Source organism: Poeciliopsis prolifica, unplaced genomic scaffold, assembly GCF_027474105.1.
Source record: "Poeciliopsis prolifica strain line A6 unplaced genomic scaffold, Auburn_PproV2 SCAFFOLD091, whole genome shotgun sequence".
Taxonomy (NCBI): Eukaryota; Metazoa; Chordata; class Actinopteri; order Cyprinodontiformes; family Poeciliidae; genus Poeciliopsis; species Poeciliopsis prolifica.
In genome coordinates this window covers 1,221,644-1,242,798 of record NW_026562466.1, presented here as the reverse complement: position 1 = coordinate 1,242,798, position 21,155 = coordinate 1,221,644, and the positions used below count along the sequence as shown (strand labels likewise).

The 21,155-nt window shown below is 42.0% G+C and overlaps 1 protein-coding gene and 1 pseudogene across 2 annotated transcripts; both read right to left on the bottom strand.

Annotated features, from left to right (window-relative positions):
* The window catches only part of LOC129353481 (NLR family CARD domain-containing protein 3-like), a 47,030-nt pseudogene that overhangs the window by 342 nt on the left and 25,533 nt on the right, over positions 1-21,155 (bottom strand).
* LOC129353483 (NLR family CARD domain-containing protein 3-like) lies at positions 214-20,882 on the bottom strand. 2 transcript variants are annotated; one of them, XM_055022834.1, is made up of 9 exons: positions 20,779-20,882; positions 13,602-13,699; positions 13,209-13,243; positions 12,203-12,484; positions 10,234-11,988; positions 3,599-3,776; positions 1,994-2,166; positions 846-1,018; positions 214-325 (listed from the first exon to the last, which is right to left on the bottom strand). In XM_055022834.1, the coding sequence occupies exons 4-5, from the start codon at positions 12,354-12,356 to the stop codon at positions 10,667-10,669; spliced, it is 1,476 nt and encodes a 491-aa protein (XP_054878809.1). In that variant the 5' UTR covers positions 12,357-12,484; positions 13,209-13,243; positions 13,602-13,699; positions 20,779-20,882; the 3' UTR covers positions 214-325; positions 846-1,018; positions 1,994-2,166; positions 3,599-3,776; positions 10,234-10,666. The 2 variants fall into 2 exon arrangements, with proteins under 2 accessions (XP_054878809.1, XP_054878808.1); XM_055022833.1 differs by having other exon boundaries at positions 12,203-13,243.

Sequence of the window (21,155 nt, the reverse complement as noted above, 5' to 3'; positions counted from 1 at the left end):
AGCTGCTGTTCCTCTGATTGGCTGATTGCTGTGTCCAATCAGGAAGCCTGAACCATTCTCCTCCCACTGAGAAGCTGCAGCTTTACTGGGAACACTGGATCTTTGCTCTGATGCTGACTGGGTTTAGTTCAATATGCTGACAGCAGCTGGACTCACTGCAAACATTACTTACTTTAAAGTCTCTACAAGATCCTTCAGCTGCTGAACATCTGATTCCTTCAGTTTGTTTCCTGTCAGGTCCAGTCTTGTCAGACGGGTCGGGTTGGACTTCAGAGTTGAGGCCAAATAATCACAGCTGATCTTTGACAAACTGCAGTCCTCCAACCTGAATAAAGAATAAAAGATGTGAACCAACAGGATGCAGGTTAACCAGTCCAACAGAACCAGTTAAAGATTCTCATCAATATTAATGCCAACAAGCTGCTGCTCCAATAAAGACCTGCTGACTTCAGAACCAGAACCAGAACCAGAACCTGGTACTGGGTCATGATGTGTTGGAGGATTTTAGTCAGTAAAAATCATTCCAGGTTCTGATCAAAGTGTTGAAGCATCTATCATTGATTATTGATTTGTTCCTGTCAGATTCCAGGATTTCACTTTTCTAGACTGGATGACCTTTGACCTGCTTGACCTGAGGGGATTTCTACACACTGGGTCCGAATGCTGTCCTGTTCTGACCTCAGATCAGCAGGTCCAACTCAGTTACACAGAGAAAACTAAATTAAACTCTGGATCCAGGAACAAACTCAGAAAATATTGATTAGATCAGAAGAAATGAACTTTGATTGATGATCAATTATATAGAATTATTCACAGAAATATCAATAATTATATCATTAAAATACATCAATATCTCCAGTCTGCAGCCTTCAGTCTGTAGAAAACCACAGAGATCCTTCAGTCCAGAACCTTCCAGGTTGGTTCCGATCAGGCCCAGTACTGTCAGATGGGTCGGGTGGACTTCAGAGCTGAGAACAGAGACGTCCAGCTGGTCTCTGAGAAACTGCAGTAAGTCAATCTGAATAAAGAATAAAAGATGTGAAGCAACAGGATGCAGTTAAAACTGAAATATGAACAAATAAATAATAAAAATGTATAAATTAATTTCCCTGAATGTAAAAGAAACATGATGAAGTGATTCTAACATCTGATCCAGTCAAACTGGTTTAAAGAGTCCAAACCAGCAGAACCAGAACATTTGATCAACAAAGAAAGTCAAAGTTTGTCTCAAAGTTTCTGAGGATCTTAAACTCAGTGGATGTTTTTCTCTCCATGTTTCCTTCCAGGCTCTGGATTCTCCGACTGCTCTGTCCATCATTGATCTGCTGATATTTTATGGCTCCAGTTTTTCTTCATTAATCTATTAATGATGTTTTTCTTGCTGCTTGTATTTGAACTGCAGCTCATTGCTCAGTATGACAGATGGAAACGGGTTGATTTCAATCCTTTTATCATATCATCACATTCTGAAACTTGATCATTTTGTGCTGATTCAGTTTCTGAACCATCAACTAGAAAATATTGATCCTTTTCTCTGTGAGGTCATTGTGGGTCATTTGGTTCTGGTTCTGAATCGTTCATCAGAGACGCTGCAGAAATGGGAATATTGATCAGGATATCAGCTTCTTTAATCTGGTCTAGTTAAAGCACTGCAACACCTGGACTCTGTAAACCTGGACTGGATCATCATCAACTAATAGCAGAAGATTTAAAGCTAATGTGGGATTTATGGATCTTCAATAAAGGGACATTTCATGTTGACCTTTGACCTGCTTGACCTGAGGGGGATTTCTACACACTGGGGTCCGAATGCTGTCCTGTTCTGACCTCAGATCAGCAGGTCCAACTCAGTTACACAGAGAAACTAAATTAAACTCTGGATCCAGGAACAAACTCAGAAAATATTGATTAGATCAGAAGAAATGAACTTTGATTGATGATCAATTATATAGAATTATTCACAGAAATATCAATAATTATATCATTAAAATACCCCAATGTCTTCAGTCTGCAGCCTTCAGTCTGTAGAAAACCACAGAGATCCTTCAGTCCAGAATCTTCCAGGTTGGTTCTGATCAGGTCCAGTCCTTTCAGATGGTCGGGTTGGACTTCAGAGCTGAGAACAGAGACGTCCAGCTGGTCTCTGAGAAACTGCAGCTCCACAATCTGAATAAAGAATAAAAGATGTGAACCAACAGGATGCAGTTAAAACTGAAATATGAACAAATCAATAATAAAATGTATAAATTAATTTCCCTGAATGTAAAAGAAACATGATGAACTGATTCTAACATCTGATCCAGTCAAACTGGTTTAAAGAGTCCAAACAGCAGAACCAGAACATTGATCAACAAAGAAAGTCAAAGTTTTCTATCAGTCTGGATGAGTTGAGCTATTTCTGCTGGTTCCTGATCATCAGACCCGACTTGGTAACTGGATCAGAACCAGTCAGGTTCTTCATTAATGGCCTTTGGGTTCCTATTAAAGCTGCTGTTAGGGTTAACACCTGTTAAAACATACATTAACAAAGACAGAAAAGACAAAAGAGTTAGATTCTTTTTCACTCGCGAGGAGAACGGACAGAGATGTGCTTCAGTTACAATCTCCTACCGCTGAAGCACATTTTGTCTGCTCCTATTTTATTGTTTCTAGGATCCCTAATCACAAGGACGCTGTAGCTCTAAAGGGGGGGCAAACAGCTACAGCGTCAAATGTTATTCACTAACTAACACACAATCATTCTGTACTAGATAATGTCCTTCCAGGCACAAAGATTAATAAAATATGTAGTGATCTTAGCAATGTTTTTTATTGGAGGCCAGCAACTCAACCGAAGCAGAGCTCTTCACCAAGAGGTAAACCTGCAGGAAGATTTTGTTTCTGCTCTCTGTCAGTGAGGCCTTCTGAGAAAGGAATCAGAGTAAATCAACAATACAAGAAACATTCTTAATTCTATAATGAGATTAACTTTAAGGAAAGCATCAATTAAAGATACATTATAAAGATCAATGAGAATAACAAATAATTGATTAATAATATCACATTTCTCCAACAGCTGCTGAAAGCCAATGGAGGCCATTATTTCCTCAGGAGACGGTTCCTCTCTGACCCGGCCCAACAGAACCACAGCCTCAGGACAAAGCTGAGGAACCTGCTGCTGCTGCAAACCTCACTTTCATTCATTGCATCTAGATTTGCTTTTCTACAATCAGTGGTTTCTTAGACGTTCATTAATGAGGATTTGAACTCGTCAGTGTTTGTGGCTCTGGAGGATCAACATTTCATTCTGATGTAAAGAATCAGAAATAAAACCATCTGAATCTTTACCAAACTGAAACATCTCCATCATTCATTCACAGCATTTCAATTATTTTACTCATTTTGTTCATCAAAACATTTTAAAGAGAAAAACTGAAAAACAAGTTCAATAATCTCAAAGTCTGAAATAAGAAAATAATTAATAAGGTCAAAAGTTTTAGAGATTTTATTCTGATGATTAAACAAGTTGTTTTAAAATAATATATATTAATATTAAATTGATTAACTATTGATTAAAGAATCAATAAATGATTTTATTGAATAAATAGAGAAAACAAACCTCAGATTCTTCACTTTACTGACTGAATCTCCAGGATCTCAACCAGATGATTCATATCAGATTCTCCACCTTCATCTATGTAGATCTGATTTATTTCCAGTTCAGTCAGATCTGGTTGGACTTCAGAGTCGAGGCCAAAACTTCACATTCAGCCTTTTGGAGCGAACAGCCACCAAGTCTGTGATTAGAGAAGAAATAAATTCAGTTCTAATGAAATCAATCTGGATCATAAACAGACTAAAATATGATAACAGTGATGTCATCATCTGATCATCATCTGATCATCATCTGATCAATATCTACTGAGTTTTGACCCCACAGAGAATCTGTGCAGTTCCTGGTTAAAGTCCAGGTTCTGGTTCTGGTTCTGGTTCTGGTCCAGGTTCTGGTTCTGGTTCTGGTTCTGGTCCAGGCTTCATGTCCTCAGACCTTCAGCTGCAGTCAGATGTTGAAGATCTTCTATCATCAGTGAAGGAAAGTTTCAGTTTCTCTGCAGCAGCTGATGAAGAGGCTGACTGAGCTGAATGAAGGAAACGACTGGAGATGATGGAGAGGAGGAGGAACTGCTCACAACTCTGACTTGGACTAGACCGTTTAGACCAAGCAGGAAGTGAGTTATAAATGAAGTGAGCAGAACAGGAAGTCAGCTGCTGTGGACCTCTGGCATCTCTGGGTTTGTTGAGCCACTATCTGCTGCATCATCATGAATAAGTAATATATTGTATAGAAACATGTTTCCCAGCAGCAGGTTATTAAATGCTGCCACAGAGGAAACTGGGAGCAGAACAAACACATGATGCTCCAGTTCTGTCTCCGTTCATCTGCTGGATTTGATGCTTTAACAAAGTAGAAAGTGGACAGTCGTCAACCTGCTGCAGCTAAAAGCTTCACGTTGTTCTGGTCGTCCTGCAGAGCAGCAGCAGAACCGGTCCTGCTGCTCCTTCCGGTCTGAACCGTCTGGACTGGGTCAGAACCGGGTCCAGGTGACCCAGGATCTGCAGATGATCCTCATTAATATGTCTGCACACATTGAGATGAGACAGACTGATAAACTCTCAGTCCATCAGTCTGATCTACTATAGTGATGATATGGATCATGGTGGACAGAACCAGAACCAGAGTGTTTGGGTCCATTTTTCATAATGAAGCAGTGAAATTTCTCCAGTAACTAGAAGATGTTTGGGATCCATTTTCTGCTGCATGGATCATAGAGAATCTCCTGATTCAATGTGTTGACAGTAAGTAATGATTATTAGGAACATTTTGGACTCAAAGTATCAGATATTGATATGAAACTGGAACTTTCACTAAAATCATTTTCTGGTCTCCAGCAAAATTAAAACGTCTCAGACAGCAGAGGCGGAGACAGAGGGGTGGCAGGGATTGCATTTGCCACCCCAAACAGAGGCCTTGCCACCCCTACTGCCACCCCACTGGAAATGGTCATTTTAAATATACTTATGAGATCGGCAAAGACCCGGGCCGGACCCGGGACGGACCAGCGCCAGAACAGGACCGGACCCGGGCCAGACCAGGACCGGACCGGGCCAGACCCGAGCCAGACCAGCGCAAGACCAGGGTCAGACCCGGGCCAGGAAAGGGCCGGATCCGGGCCAGACCAGGGCCTGGAAAGGGCCGGATCCAGGCCGGACCAGCGCCGGACCAGCGCCAGACCAGGGCCGGACCAGGGCCAGCCCAGGGCCAGATCCGGGCCGGACAAGCGCAAGACCAGGGATAGACCCTGGCCAGGAAAGGGCCGGACTCGGGCCGAACCTGGGCCGGATCCGGGCCGGACCAGGGCCGGGCCACGGCAAAACCAGGGCCAGGAAAGGGCCGGATCCGGGCCGGACCCGGGCCAGACCAGCGCAAGACCAGGGACAGACCGGGCCAGGAAAGGGCCGGATCCGGGCCAGACCAGGGCCTGGAAAGGGCCGGATCCGGGCCGGACCACGGCCGGACCACGGCCGGACCAGCGCCAGACCAGACCGGACCCGGGCCAGACCAGGTCCGGACCCGGGCCAGACCAGGGCCGGACCAGGGCCAGCCCAGGGCCAGATCCGGGCCGGACCAGCGCAAGACCAGGGATAGACCCGGGCCAGGAAAGGGCCGGACTCGGGCCGAACCTGGGCCGGATCCGGGCCGGACCAGGGCCGGGCCACGGCAAAACCAGGGCCAGGAAAGGGCCGGATCCGGGCCGGACCAGGGCCAGACCAGCGCAAGACCAGGGCCAGACAGGGCCGGACCCGGGCCGGATCAGGGCCGGACCAGGGCCAGGCCACGGCCAGACCAGGACCGGACCCGGGCCAGACCAGGGCTGGACCAGGGCCAGGCCAGGGCCAGATCCGGGCCGGACCAGCGCAAGACCAGGGATAGACCCGGGCCAGGAAAGGGCCGGACTCGGGCCCAACCTGGGCGGATCCGGGCCGGACCAGGGCCGGGCCACGGCAAAACCAGGGCCAGGAAAGGGCCGGATCCGGGCCGGACCCGAGTCAGACCAGCGCAAGACCAGGGTCAGACCCGGGCCAGGAAAGGGCCGGATCCGGGCCAGACAAGGGCCTGGAAAGGGCCGGATCCAGGCCGGACCAGCGCCGGACCAGCGCCAGACCAGGGCTGGACCAGGGCCAGCCCAGGGCCAGATCCGGGCCGGACAAGCGCAAGACCAGGGATAGACCCGGGCCAGGAAAGGGCCGGACTCGGGCCGAACCTGGGCCGGATCCGGGCCGGACCAGGGCCGGGCCACGGCAAAACCAGGGCCAGGAAAGGGCCGGATCCGGGCCGGACCAGGGCCGGACCAGCGCCGGACCAGCGCCAGACCAGGACCGGACCCGGGCCGGATCAGGGCCGGACCAGGGCCGGACCAGGGCCAGGCCAGGGCCAGATCCGGGCCGGACAAGCGCAAGACCAGGGATAGACCCGGGCCAGGAAAGGGCCGGACTCGGGCCGAACCTTGACGGGATCCGGGCCGGACCAGGGCCGGGCCACGGCAAAACCAGGGCCAGGAAAGGGCCGGATCCGGGCCGGACCCGAGTCAGACCAGCGCAAGACCAGGGACAGACCCGGGCCAGGAAAGGGCCGGATCCGGGCCAGACCAGCGCAAGACCAGGGACAGAACCGGGCCAGGAAAGGGCCGGATCCGGGCCAGACCAGGGCCTGGAAAGGGCCGGATCTGGGCCGGACCAGGGCCGGACCCGGGCCGGACCAGCGCCAGACCAGGACCGGACCCGGGCCAGACCAGGGCCGGACCAGGGCCAGCCCAGGCCAGATCCGGGCCGGACCAGCGCAAGACCAGGGATAGACCCAGGCCAGGAAAGGGCCGGACTCGGGCCGAACCTGGGCCGGATCCGGGCCGGACCAGGGCCGGGCCACGGCAAAACCAGGGCCAGGAAAGGGCCGGATCCTGGCCGGACCCGAGCCAGACCAGCGCAAGACCAGGGACAGACCCGGGCCAGGAAAGGGCCGGATCCGGGCCAGACCAGCGCAAGACCAGGGACAGAACCGGGCCAGGAAAAGGCCGGATCCGGGCCAGACCAGGGCCTGGAAAGGGCCGGACCCGGGCCGGACCAGCGCAAGACCATCATTTGTATATGGACCCCTGTGATAAAGCCTTGCTCACCCTTTGGCCACCCCTTGAAAAAAGTCGAGCTCCGCCACTGCAGACAGAAACAGTTTATATTAAAATCCTGTTTTATGAATCATGTTTGGTGGATGAATCATAAAATGTGACAGATGAGAGACGTCTGATCATGCAGAGTGTTTCTGACTCCATTTGGGTCATGAACCAAAGAAACCCTGTGGAGAATCAACAATAATTATAGTTTATTAATGACACTAAATTTAACAGATTTCAGGAAAAACGACTCAAAGATGATTTGAACCAGAACAACACAGAGGATTTTTCTCCCTGGATTTTATGGGACGAAGCAAAAACTTTAATTATCTGGTTCTCTAACGAGAAAGAGAGAAATGTTTAAAAGATTAGAAAACTAAAATCTCTACAAATACAACGTATGGAAAATAATAATAATAACAAATCAGAGAAACAAGGAGAAACTGTTTCTATGAAACCAGATGGAGGAAAAGGATAAATTTATTCAACTCAACTATTATGGAAATAGATCAAAGCAAAGAAACTGATAGCAAACTAATAGATTTATCAATAAATTAAAATCCAACAGATAAAGACACTGATCTCTAAAACACATGAGAATCTGTTGAATGATCCTCCACTCAGTTCTGCTCTCAGCCTCATGCAGTTTTTGCTGCTGCTCTGGATTCACCATCGATAGGAACAGATCAAAATCATCCACTAACAACTAATCACTGATCAATAAAGTCATTAAAGACTGAAAGGGAATCAGACGGCAGGTGAGGAGGCGACCCGGCAGAGCGGCTGCTGAAGGATTGATTTGATCAGAACTTTGTGGAGGGGAAACGCCGCCATCTTGGATCAGAGCAGAGATGTCAGTGATTCCTAAACCTGGTAAAGATGAAACTGGATGTGGTTCATAAACCAACATCAGTTTGAAACATTGATTACAGGATCACTGCAGCAACACTGGATAAATATTATAATCCCAGGAATTACAGACACAGATCAGATTTAATCTGGTTTTATCATCAACATTCAAACCCATGACAACGTGGGCTCCTGACCTCACAGGTCAAAGGTTAAACAGAATCAATAAAGTCATTTAGATGCTGAAAAGGCTTTTGATTCAATGTGTTGGAAATATCTTTATTGAGCTCTGGACAGATTTGGCTTTAATAATCAGATTATAGGTTGTTTCAGTCTGTATGAATCACATTCTGCCAGGATTAAGATTAATGTGGATTATCAGATTCAGGAAAGGGTCTGTGGCCGAGGCTGAACCCTCATCGCCACGTTGCTGCTTTTATTGATCCATCAGAGAACAACAACATTATGGGGGAACTATTAAGGAACAAGACCAGACGATGAGCTGCTAACGCTAACTGCTAACGCTAACTGCTAACGCTAACTGCTAACGCTAACTGCTAACGCTAACTGACCCAGAGTTAGCCGACCTGATAGCACAGGATGCTACGTCAACGATGGATTATAGTCAGAATGGTTGATTTCTGGTCCATAATCAATGATCAATCAGCAAACAATCATCCAATTCTAGTCAGAACCAAAGTTGAAAATGTGTCAACGAATCATTTGAGGTTGAAATTGATGAATCAAACGCCGATAACTGATCAATATCTGTTATCGGCAGATATTGATCGAGTCAATATCTGATCTATATTAAATCAATAAATGCTTTCCCAACTCCCTCTTCAGTACTTTGGTTCTTGGTTTGGTGAAACTGAACTGGATCTTTATCAGCATTTGGACATTTTTAATGAATTTAATCAACTTATTTTTCAGTGTTTGTGATTAATGGAGGATTGAACCAGTTATTGATGAACTTTAACCCCTGTATATATTGTCAATAATTTCCAACTGCAGTTCAAATCACCTTTTGCTCTATTTTTCTGTCTCTGGTGTTAAATCAATCCTGATTTGATCTTTAGGTTTTCTGATAAACACTTTATTTTAAAAAATTGACTCATTTTTACCACGAGCTGCAGCATCATAATGCTGCAGCATAGTGCAGCATTTATGATGCTGCACTATGCTGCAGCATTTATGATGCTACAGCATAGTGCAGCATCATAAATGCTGCAGCTTGATAGCTAAATGTAACTGTATGTGTCGACTAGCATTAGATAAATATTCATGAATATTCATCATTAACTTAGCAGTGAGTGTACATCAATCAATCAGATTGACTGATTGATTGATTGATTGATTGACTGATTGATTGACTGATTGACTGATTGATTGATTGATTGATTGAGTGTACATGGGGAACCGAACGCTTTGTGTTTGTTCTCAGACCTGTAACCAGTTCCCTACTTAATATTTCTGCTTGTTACAAAACGTCTCTCTTGCTCTGCAGAACCTGGTTTCTTTAGCAGAATGCTCTCAGAGTCAAGATAAGCAACCAGCAGCTTCTGCATGCTGAGTTTTTAAATTAACACCACAAAGGAGCAGCAGACACGAACAGACAGTCAGTTTGACACAAACTTATTTTAATCTCATCAGAGAACATGTGAATTTCCTCCCCAGAATGTTTTAATGTTTTCCTGGGCGAATAACATGCAACACTGATGATGATGATGATGATGATCATCAGAACATTCACATTAGACTGGAAGGAAATAATTAAGGAAATTCATCCAGTGGAGAGACTGACTGTCATGAAGACTTTCTGCTGATCAATAAAAATATTGGAAGAGAAGAAACCTGAACCTGGAACCAACTGGAGGATCAATGTAATCATCTAGTTTTATTGTGAAAGTTCTCACTTTGGGTTTTATTGTTTTATTATTTAATTGTCTTTGTTCAACAAGATACTTTGCAGCTTTTGTTAGTGGAGGTTTGAATGTTCAAAGTATTTATATTTCTGAAACTGTAAAAACAACAAAATATAAAGTTTATGAAAAATAATCCAGAGGATGAAGGAAGTAGATAAAGAGCAAAAACATCCAGAATCAACTTGAAGACAGAAGAAGAAACAGGAGGACAATAGAGCTGAATCAGCATCACACAATGAAACATCTGGACTCACCGAGCCTTTCTGCAGTTCCTCACAGCTGGAACCAGTCTCTGTCGTCCTGATTCTGATGTGTTGTACTTCTCCAGGTCCAACTCATCCAGAATCTCTGACATCTGCAGCATGAAGGCCAGAGCTGAACAGTCAGTCTCTGAGAGCTTCTTCCCTGAATCCAGCAGCCGTTGGATCTCCTGATAAAATGAGACGTCGTTCATCTCCACCAGACAGTAGAAGATGTTGATGCTTCTGTCAGCAGAGATTCTATCAGTGTTCATCTCCTTCAGGTTGGTGATGATTCTCTGGATGGTTTCTGGACTGGTCTCTGTCTGACCCAGCAGATCTTCTAAGTCTCTCTGGTTGGACTCCACAGTGAGACCATGAAGGAAGCGGACAAACAGGTCCAGGTGGCCATTTTCACTGCTGAGGGATTTCTCCATGACTTTCTTCATTAACTTCTGCAAAGACATGAAAACAAATTTTCTCCCAAGAAGGTCTTGATAACTTTTTTTCCTCTCCTGCTGGTGAAGCAGTGGAGCATGTAGACTGCAGCCAGAAACTCCTGGATGCTCAGATGAACAAAGGAGTAGACGGAGACGTCGCGTGTCCCTTTCTCTCTTTTAAACATCTCAGTGAAAACTCCTGAGAACAACGCAGCATCTTGGATGTTGATGCCGCACTGTGTGAGATCTTTGTCATAGAAGATCAGGTTTCCCTCCAGCAGCTGATCAAAAGCCAGTTTTCCTAGAGACTCAATCAGCTTCCTGTTCTCTGGACTCCAGATAGATTTGGTCTTTTTTCCTCCATCATACTTTTCCTCCTTGATGTTGAGTTGAACCTTCAGGAACTCTATGTACATCTCAGTCAGAGTGTTGGGTAGTTTCTCTCTCTCTCTGGTCTTCATCACATCCTCCAGAACGTTAGCAGTGATCCAGCAGAAGACGGGGATGTGACACATGATGTGGAGACTTTTGGATTTCTGGATGTGGGAGATGATCCTGCTGGCCTTCTCTTCATCATCTCTGAATCTCTTCCTGAAGTATTCCTCCTTCTGGGGGTCAGTGAACCCTCTGACCTCTGTCACCATGTCAACACACTGAGCAGGGATCTGATTGGCTGCTGCAGGTCGTGTGGTTATCCAGAGGAGAGCAGAGGGAAGCAGTTCCTTCCTGATGAGGTTTGTCAGCAGAACATCCAGTGAGCTGGACTCTGTAACATCAGTCAGGATCAGATTGTTCTTGAAATCCAGATTAAATCGACTTTCATCCAGACCATCAAAGATGAACAGAACCTGGAACGATTCAAAGTTTCTGATTCCTTTGGTTTTAGTGAATCGTTCATGAATCAGTTCTAATAAGCTGAACTTTTTCTCTCTCAGTAAATTCAGTTCTTTGAAGGTGAATGGAAATATGAACTCAATGTTCTGGTTGGTTTTGCCTTCAGCCCAGTCCAGAGTGAACTTCTGTGTTAACAGTGTTTTCCCAATGCCAGCCACGCCCATGGTCATCACTGTTCTGATTGGTTGATCTCCTCCAGGTGGGACTTTAAAGATGTCTTCTCTTCTGACTGTTTCTTGTTTCCTGGATGCTGTTTCAATCTGTCTGACCTCATGTTCCTGGTTGACCTCTCTAGTTGACCCCTCTGTGATGTAGAGCTCAGTGTAGATCTGGTTCAGACCGGTTTTATTTCCATGTTCAGCGACGCCTTCAGAGAGACTCTGGATCTTCATCTTCAGATGGTTTTTAAGCTCCTGTTGACACCGAACATCAAAATCTAAAAAATAAACAAGAGCAGACACTTCAGCTAAACATAATGAAAAGAGTTATTTTGATATTCTCAAAGGACATTAATATATTTAACTTTTTCTCTGTGGCGACAAATTTTGAAATCAGGAACTATTAGAAGAGATCAGATTTATTTATCATTTATAGTTTAATCAAAACCAGTAGAGGTTGTAATAGCAGCTTTAATGAACTTTGTGTCTCACCTGGACCAAAGGAGGCAGAGGACAAACCCAGCTGGTTGGACAGAGTTGGATCCAAGTGATGAAGATGTTTGATCATCAACCTGCAGGCTCTCTGTCCTTTCTTTCTCACAGCATCTATGGTGTCGCGGGCCTTGTCTGCTCTGGTTTGGTTCATCTGCAGTATACCCTCATCCTCCAAATCACCAAAACCTCATCTGATAGAAGCTCATCAAGGAGCCGTTTCAGGATTTCCTCAGAAACTGTCTTCACAAACTCAGAGCGAACCTTGAAAAGTTTTTTTCTCTGCAGGCAGAAACAGAAACAGGATTAATTTACATCTGAGAGACAAACCTGATGAAGATCAACTCTTCCTGTTGCTCCATCCAGAGATTCTCCTCAGAGTCTGTTGATCAGCTCCTCAGGTCTGAACCTGCTGTTGTGTTTCTGCCTCATATCTGAGTGACGACCACTGATTCTGTCTACATGAGAACAAATGAAGCTTCTGTTCATCATTTGTTTCCTCACTGCAGGAAGAACAATAAAACAAACACCTTCTAAATATAGAGCTGAACTATTTCAGAAAAACAGGAAACTCTGATGTTATTGATGAAAATATCGACTGATTAACATTTTCATCACTTTTCTGTCTTTTACTTTCAACAAGTTTTTAATCTCCATATTTAAGCTTTAGCATCTATGTCACCAAATGTTGGGATAAAAGACACAGCAAGTCTTTGATAATAAATTAGTAATAAATTATGTGATTATTGGATAAATTAATTAGTGAATATAGTAAATATTCCTGAAGATCTTTTTCACTTTGGTTCCTTTTAGTTCTGTTTCCATCTTAGTTCAGATTTTATCTTCAGGTTTCACAGAAACTCAGTTTCCAGCAGATCTTCACTGAACAGGAAGCATGAAAACAATAAATACTCTGAGGCTGAGGTTCATCACATGGCAGCAACACGGGCTGTGATTGGTCCGTTTGTTCCTTCATGAAGGTTCATTTCTGCTTCTGATCACTTACCAAAATCCACTTCCTGCTTCTGCGCCATCTTTTATCTGGAAAACATGAAGGATTTATTATGTTTCAGACTTTATCTCATAAAATTTACTGTGGTATAAATGATAAACTACATGGAAAAATACCAGATTAGAGATGAAAATACTCATTTAAATCACACAATAACACACCACTGAAAAACACAATTTCTTTAATCCTTAAAACTAAAATTTGTCTTTTTGAAAACTGACTTGATTCTTCCAGAACATCTGAAATCAACACTATTGAACCAAATGTTTGTATTTAAGGATGGAAAGCGACTGTGAGTCATTCTAGGATCATTTCCTTCAGACTGAAATGAAAACATCTTTAAATCCCGTTTGTTGCCATTGAACAGTAATGTGTTGCTGCCATCACCAGCTGATTAAATGTCCTCCAGAAATGCGTCTGGCCTCCTGCTCAGGCGTTTAGTTTTTCAGGTGACCAGTTGTCCTCACCGTCTCTGCCGTCTTCCTCTGAGTGATGATGAGAAGCAGCAGAAATAAAGACACAGAGGGATGAGAGGGACGAATCTGGACTGACAGAGTTTCATCCTGTTGAAACAAACCAAGTTCTGACTGGTTCTGCTGAAGCTGCTGACTGGGACCAAACTGGAGAACTTAGTGGAATTAAAACCTCTACAACCCTAAAGGTGACCCAATCAAAACGACTCACTGTACATATTTGAAACTTGCTACACAAAGCCTTCAACACAGGAAATAAACTATTGGAGGGAGGGTCAAAGGTCATTTTTGACATGTCACATGATGAATTTAGTCCAAGGAATTTAGATGTATTGGCTTCTTACAGCAGGTATTGTTGTTGCGCAACCTCTGCCCCCTCCTTCACTCTCTCCTCTCTCAGTCACTACTTCCTCTTCAGAGGGGGAGATGTGCTACCAGCTCTCTGTCTAACGGGTGAATTGAGTTTCCTAAATCTGTCCAGAACTGAAGTAAACTCTGTTTTAGCTGCATCCAGAAAGGATTCGCCTGGTTACTGACGGCCTCCATCCAGATGTCTCGTCCTTCTTCCCCCTGTGAATCAGCCAGACTGAGCAGCCAACTGGTTCCACAGAGCACATCTGTTAACGGTCGCTCCTTCTCTTTGTTACAACTTGCACTTGTTACTGAATCAGGTTGGTTTTAGTGACTCTGGCGAGTCCCAAGGATGTTGTTTTAGATTTGGGCTAAAGCAACCTATAAAACATGACCTAGTTTTCTTCCCCAGAATCAAACATCACAGCTATTTTACTACCGTCAAAGAACTTTGAGGTGACTCATTAATTGAATGTCCACATCTTTTACATTTTCTTTATGCTAAATATTTATTAGTAAAGCACTTTTGCAAGAGTCAGTACAGCTTAATGAAGTAGCAGAAATAATCAAATAAGTAAAATCAATCATCTAGTTTGTCTTTCCCTAACGCTGATAAGAACTAAAAAGGGAATCTGTTGTGGACAGGCGTAGAGGGGATCACGTGATGTCGTTAGTGATTATGATCAGCTGTTGCTCACCTGGGTGAAGTAGTGAGTGGGTGATGGAGGAAGGTTTACTTTTTGCTGACCGCTTCAATTTAGCACATTTGTCTTTATTCACTGTTTTTTCTACGGATCCGTTTTTTTATTTTTTTTAACTTTATTTTTATTTATTTTTAACAACACATGTCCACAGTTGCATTCGTCTGTCTCTTACTGACATTTATCTTCTGCATTATAACTTGACAAAAGATGAGACATCAAATGATCTAACATAGGCAATAAGGAATACATACCAGTACAAACATCACACAAGAACAACAAAATAAAAATAAAAAATAATACAAGACACACAATTAAATCCCCTCTGACATAAGATGGTCCTCACATTCTTAAACACCATGGTATTCTAACTGACCCATGGGTACATACAGGTACCAACAAGCAATCCTGTAAGGGCGTCATTGAATTAGTAACGGTAAGACCGGGCTCCACCTTATATCAAAAACTGTTTTTTGAAGCCTTAAGGAATATGTGATTCCTTCCATCAGATAAATGTCCCAGATTTTTTGTATCCATGTGCCGGTTGGCCCCCGGCTGTACCTTTTGTTTCTTTGGACCGGCTCACCAGGTCCTTTCTGTTGAACTTTTTTCTCTTACTTTTTTGTTACGTTTTGGGACACGGGAAGAGGTTCTTTCCTTCCTTACGGAAAAAAAAACAAGTAGAAAAGGACAAGGCAGTCTAAAAGAAAAGAAAAAAAATGAATAAAGGAATATTTTTCTTGGAATCCTTTTTCTACGTGTCCTTTTAAATAGGAGGCCCTGGTTTCAGCCACCTGATAGTTATACATTTCAAGGCTGCTGTGAGCAAGATACTTAGAAGATATCTATCACCCTTCCTGTCCATTCCATCGGGTATTACTCCCAGAACTGCCACCAAGGGAGTTTTTGGAACATTTCTCCTGAAAATAACACTGAGAGCTTCAAAAATGTCCTTCCAGAAATCACTTAGTTTAGGACAAGACCAGAAGCTACGGATCCGTTTTTATGCTGTGTGGACACTGACGCTTTGGATTTGGCAAAATAAAAAACTTAAATGCAACTTGGATTGCGTTTTTGATCAGCTGGCGCGTCAACAAAGATTCCCCTATTCAGCCGCTCAGCGACCTGGTTTGACAGTCGCTGATAGAACCTCTGAGAGAGGGACGATCACACAAGTGACCTCTCAGGTTCTGGTTCCCCAGAACCAGAACCAACAGAGGAGAAGCAGCTTTCAGCATCTATGCACCACAAATCTGGAACAAACTTCCAGAAAACTGTAAAACAGCTGAAACCCTGACATCCTTTAAATCTCAACTAAAAACTCACCTGTTTAGAATTGAATTTGAAATGTAATCAATACTCACTGATTATTGGCTGAAAGTGCTGCAAGTGTATCCAATACTGACTGCATTGTCTGCATAAAGTAGGTTCATGTTATTAACAGAGATTTTGAAGGGCCCAGTAGATCAATGTCCATTGGCTGAGTTAAATATTATAAATGTTTTATTTGCATTGTTATGGCATTGACTTAATGTAGTTTTTGATTGTTGATTCTATGTTGCATCACTTTGTGTTTTTTGTGTTTATTATGTCAGAAAAATCTGAGATCATCCCACTTCCCCATGCTGGAGATTTCAGTTAATAGTAATGTTATGTTCTTTGGGCACTCTCTAATTATTTTTTATTTTCTTAAATAATTTTGTATTGATTTAAGTTGAGTGGTTTTGTGTTTAATATATTTTTAGGGTAGTGATTCTTTTTGTAATTAGTTTGGCTTTAATTGGTGGCGAGGACGGCCTATATATATAGGCTGGGTTGTAATGGTTGCCGCCCAGCCGCTCTCTCTCTCGCTCGCTCATCCACCTCCATCTCCACCTCCAAGAGGGATGCGCCCAGAGGAGGCTCCTCAACTTTGTCGGCCTTTGGACCCTTGTGATGCCTCCTGCCTGCCATGGGGATTTTTTGGTTGTTTTTGGTCTGTTTTGGCCTGGTGAGTCCGGTTGTCCTGTTTTTCGGTCATTTTGTGTTAATAGCTTATATTATTTTTCCCTATTTTCTTTAGTCTGGTACTAGCAGGGGCTTCGACGGCCCTGTATAGGGTTGGCCCCCTGCTGTACCTTTTTGTTTCTTTGGACCGGCTCACCAGGTCCACCTTTCTGTTGAACTTTTTTCTCTTACTTTTTTGTTACGTTTTGGGACACGGGAAGAGGGGTTCTTTCCTTCCTTTACAGAAAAAAAACAAGTAGAAAAGGACAAGGAAGTCTAAAAGAAAAGAAAAAAATGAATAAAGGAATATTTTTCTTGGAATCCTTTTGTCTAGGTGTCCTTTAAATATGGCGTCCTGGCGGACGTAACAAGTAACAACAAATAAAGTTACCTTTAAAATCAGTCACACAAGCGACATCTGGACCCAACAGTAGAGCCAGACTGCAATAAAATAAATCTGGTTGTGTGTGTTGTTTTTGTCTCCTGCAAACTTTGCTTTAATTATAATTATCTTTTTTATCTAATCTTAAGAATCATAGAGAGAGATGAGACAGGAAGAGCAGGTTTCCTGGAAACTGAGGAAGGAAGTTTCCAGCCTGCAGATTTATAAAAATATCTGAGATTATTCCTTATTAAAAAGCATAAAAGTTTGAAAGGATGAAATCTAAACATTTTGAGTAATTACATAAGATTTAAAGTAAAGTACTTATATTAATATTGGTTTACTTATACAATACTTACTGACACTTGTGGAAAAACGTACAAGTAAGACAAGTAACTGTAACTTTGGTATTAAATAATTACAATAATAGATTATTCTTGGTTTCTTTTCAGAACATGTGTAATAACTCACATTATAATTATAATAAGAGTAATAAGTTGTGATTATCATAAAATTATAAATTAATGCTAAATTAAAGGAACTAAAAGGATTATAACATTGAACTTGAAATGGTGTAAAATGTAACTGCTATTAAAGATCACTGATGATGTGTTGGATAGATAGAAGGTGAAAGGTCAAGGGTCAAGAGGACTAACAGGAGAGCAGAGATGACCAACGCCTCATTTGAAGATAGATGATTGAACAACTTAAACGTCTCAGAGACATGGGAGCATCGTTGAGCAACCCTGAGACATTAGCCAAGACATCAGGACAAAATGTCTCCAAGACAGTGATGGATATGAGGTCATCTGTCCATCAGCCAATGAAACAAGCACAGCAACAGTGTTAGCCAATGCTAATGCACCAAAATGGTGGATAAACCCAATAAAGGGTGAGAGCAAAAGAGGAACCTTTGGTTGGATCAGGGTTGCTCAACTTATTACTCTTGTTATTATAATGTGAGTTATTACAGAAGTTACAGTTACTTGTCTTACTTGTACGTTTTTCCACAAATGTCAGTAAGTATTGTTATAAGTAAACCAATATTAATATAAGTACTTTACTTTAAATCTTATCTAATTACTCAAAATGTTTACATTTCATCCTTTCAAACTTTTATGCTTTTTAATAAGGAATAATCTCAGATATTTTTATAAATCTGCAGGCTGGAAACTTCCTCAGTTTCCAGGAAACCTGCTCTTCCTGTCTCATCTCTCTCTATGATTTCTTAAGATTAGATAAAAAAGATAATTATAATTAAAACAACACACACAACCAGATTTATTTTATTGCAGTCTGGGTCTACTGTTGGGTCTAGATGTCACTTGTGTGACTGATTTTAAAGGTAACTTTATTTATTGTTACTGTTAAATTAAACTCTCCAGCATGGGGAAGTGGGATGATCTCAGATTTTCTTGACAGTATTCTTGTAAACCTTGGAGAATTAAAAGTTATCAAAATGTTAAATGTTTTGATCCAGGCCTCAAACTTTGATTTTTCACCAATAAAATTGTCAGAGTCAAACAGTTTGACTTTAACTTGATTGTGCAGGAGGAATTAAGACTTCAGGTTGTTTTTCCCCATAAACAGAGACGTAGACCAGAACTCATTTCTTCAGAGGAACCAACTTCACGCGGATCTGAATGATTGGTAGAAGAAAAGAGCAAGAACTGAAGCTCTGCATATCTGAATCCTGAGACAAGATCAGACATGCAGGTAATCAACGTCTTCAGTTTTCACGTTGGAGAATCACAGATGGATTAAAGTGAGATGCTGAAACCTGCTGAGGCTTGAAATATTCCTCCACTCCTCAGTGGAACAAGAAGAGCTTCATAAAAACAGAAAACAAACCGTCTCTGGAGTCTGACAATAATGAGAGGATTAATATGTGAACATCTGCTGTACAGAGATGATAGATGATTGTAATAAGATCAATATTCATTCAACAAACACCATCATGTAATCTGAGATTATTTGGTTTGGTTGGGACAGATTGAGATTCCTGATAATTAGTTCATCTCTCAGGATGATTCATCTCAGAACACAAACATTCAAAGTCCATGATTCTCATGTTTAGGTTCTGATTATAATCACTTAAATAAGTTTCAACAAACTCTGCTTCTGTAAACTCTGAGTTAACTTAGCCTGAAACTGAGATCCTGGTTCTAAAACTTTTTACCTAAAGATCAACAAACTGCACTAATCAAGAACCACAGGAAGTGGATTTGTGATGTCACCAGGTTCAGATGTCATTAGACTGTTGTTCCTCTGGAGGGCGCTGTTGATTCTTTACGGCTTGATCAGCTTTCAACTGAACCACCTGCAGCCTGGACTGAAATGATTGATCAATAATTTGGTTGAAAATCTGAAAACCGTTCATCAGATTTTATCTAATTAAGCAACAACTTAAATAATATCATTAATATTAAACTTTGTTTTGGTTTCACATGAATATCAGGAAACTGGGAAATGAAAATATGATGATGTTTAAAGGGTGTAAAAACTTTCAGATGGTTTTGGATTTAAAGTCAGACTTTAATCTCAGTTTCTGCTTTAAAAGTTTAGATAAATTATCCATCTTATTAAAGCAACTATAAAACTTTTATTGTGATTGTTTCACTGATAAACAGTGAATGATCTCCTGATCTTATGATTCCTGACTCACCTCAGGCTCCGCCCCTTCTCACTATTGTACAATAAAAAACTGTGGAAAGATGTTGATCGTGTTGGAGTCACTCTAGGTGGCGCCGTTTTGTCTCTTTTCACAATCAAGTTTGCTACATTTTTACAGAGAAGGGAAACAACTGAACCACTAGGGTCAAAGGTCAAAATCCTGCCACCAGACTCAGTTCATTGATATGAAATAGAAAAATCCAAACATTTAACAATGAATCAAAAACAGAGTAAAAAAAACTCTAAAGATTCACAGATAGCCGAACTTCTGTAAATTTCTCTCATTCACCAAAATTTAAAACTATTTAAAACTTTGTTTAAAAACAACAAAATTATTTAATATCACTGTCATTGAATGTATGAAGTGACTGAAATATGAAATACATTAACAGGTTTTCTTTTAAGTGTTAACAGTGATATAGATTATTAGAAATCGCTGTGATTCAACCAATAGTTTAGCAGATTTGTGATTTAATATTAATCAATCATTTAAAAATCAAAATGAGAGAAAATGAATGACGATCAGAGTGGAGGACAGTTTTTCTTCTGCTTAAACCTCTGAGCTCTCCAGGACAAATCTGACATTTTTTATTTGTTTTACATTAAAAACAACAAACAAGACATTTGATCCAAAATGGCCGACTTCCTGCTGGGAGTGTAAACGGGTCCAATAGTAATTTTTATTGGTTCTGATGGTTTGATGTTTTAACTCAGTTCAGGTCTAAATAACAGCAGTGGATGTTTTTAAATACTCTAGGGGGCGCTGTGTTGATATTTCACCATAATCACTTCTTACTGATCAATAATTGATTGAAATGTGATCAGCTGTCCTCTGGCTCCTCTCTGATCAATAAATTATTGACTTCATATCGAAATATTTTCATCCACCAACCAGGAACCAGATATATCAGCTGAACCAGAACCAGAACCAGAACCAGTAGCTCAGAGAGAGAAACCAGTCAGGACTGGAAACCAGAAGAAAGTGGAGTTAAAATCACCTGATCAGATCTTTGCTTCTCCTTCTGTTCACACAAACCCAGTGGGAGCGAACTGGAGAACCGGACCGATTCTCCAGAACTTTAATGGGACCCACCTGAGGCTCCGCCCCTGACAGCAGAGGTGTGTTCACCTGTTGAATAACAAAAAACCAGGAAATAAATGTTAAACAACAAGTTCACGTTTCAGTTTAAAGCTTCTTTAAGTTTGAAACATATTCAGGATTTTAATCAATATTTTATTAAATTAATGGAGATTTTCAGTTTCATCTATAAAGAAATTTAACAAATAAAACTAATAATAGTTGCTGCTTGTTTATGATCTGAGCCAACAGAACCAAGAACCTTGAAATGTTGATGTTTCTCCATCTGACATGTTC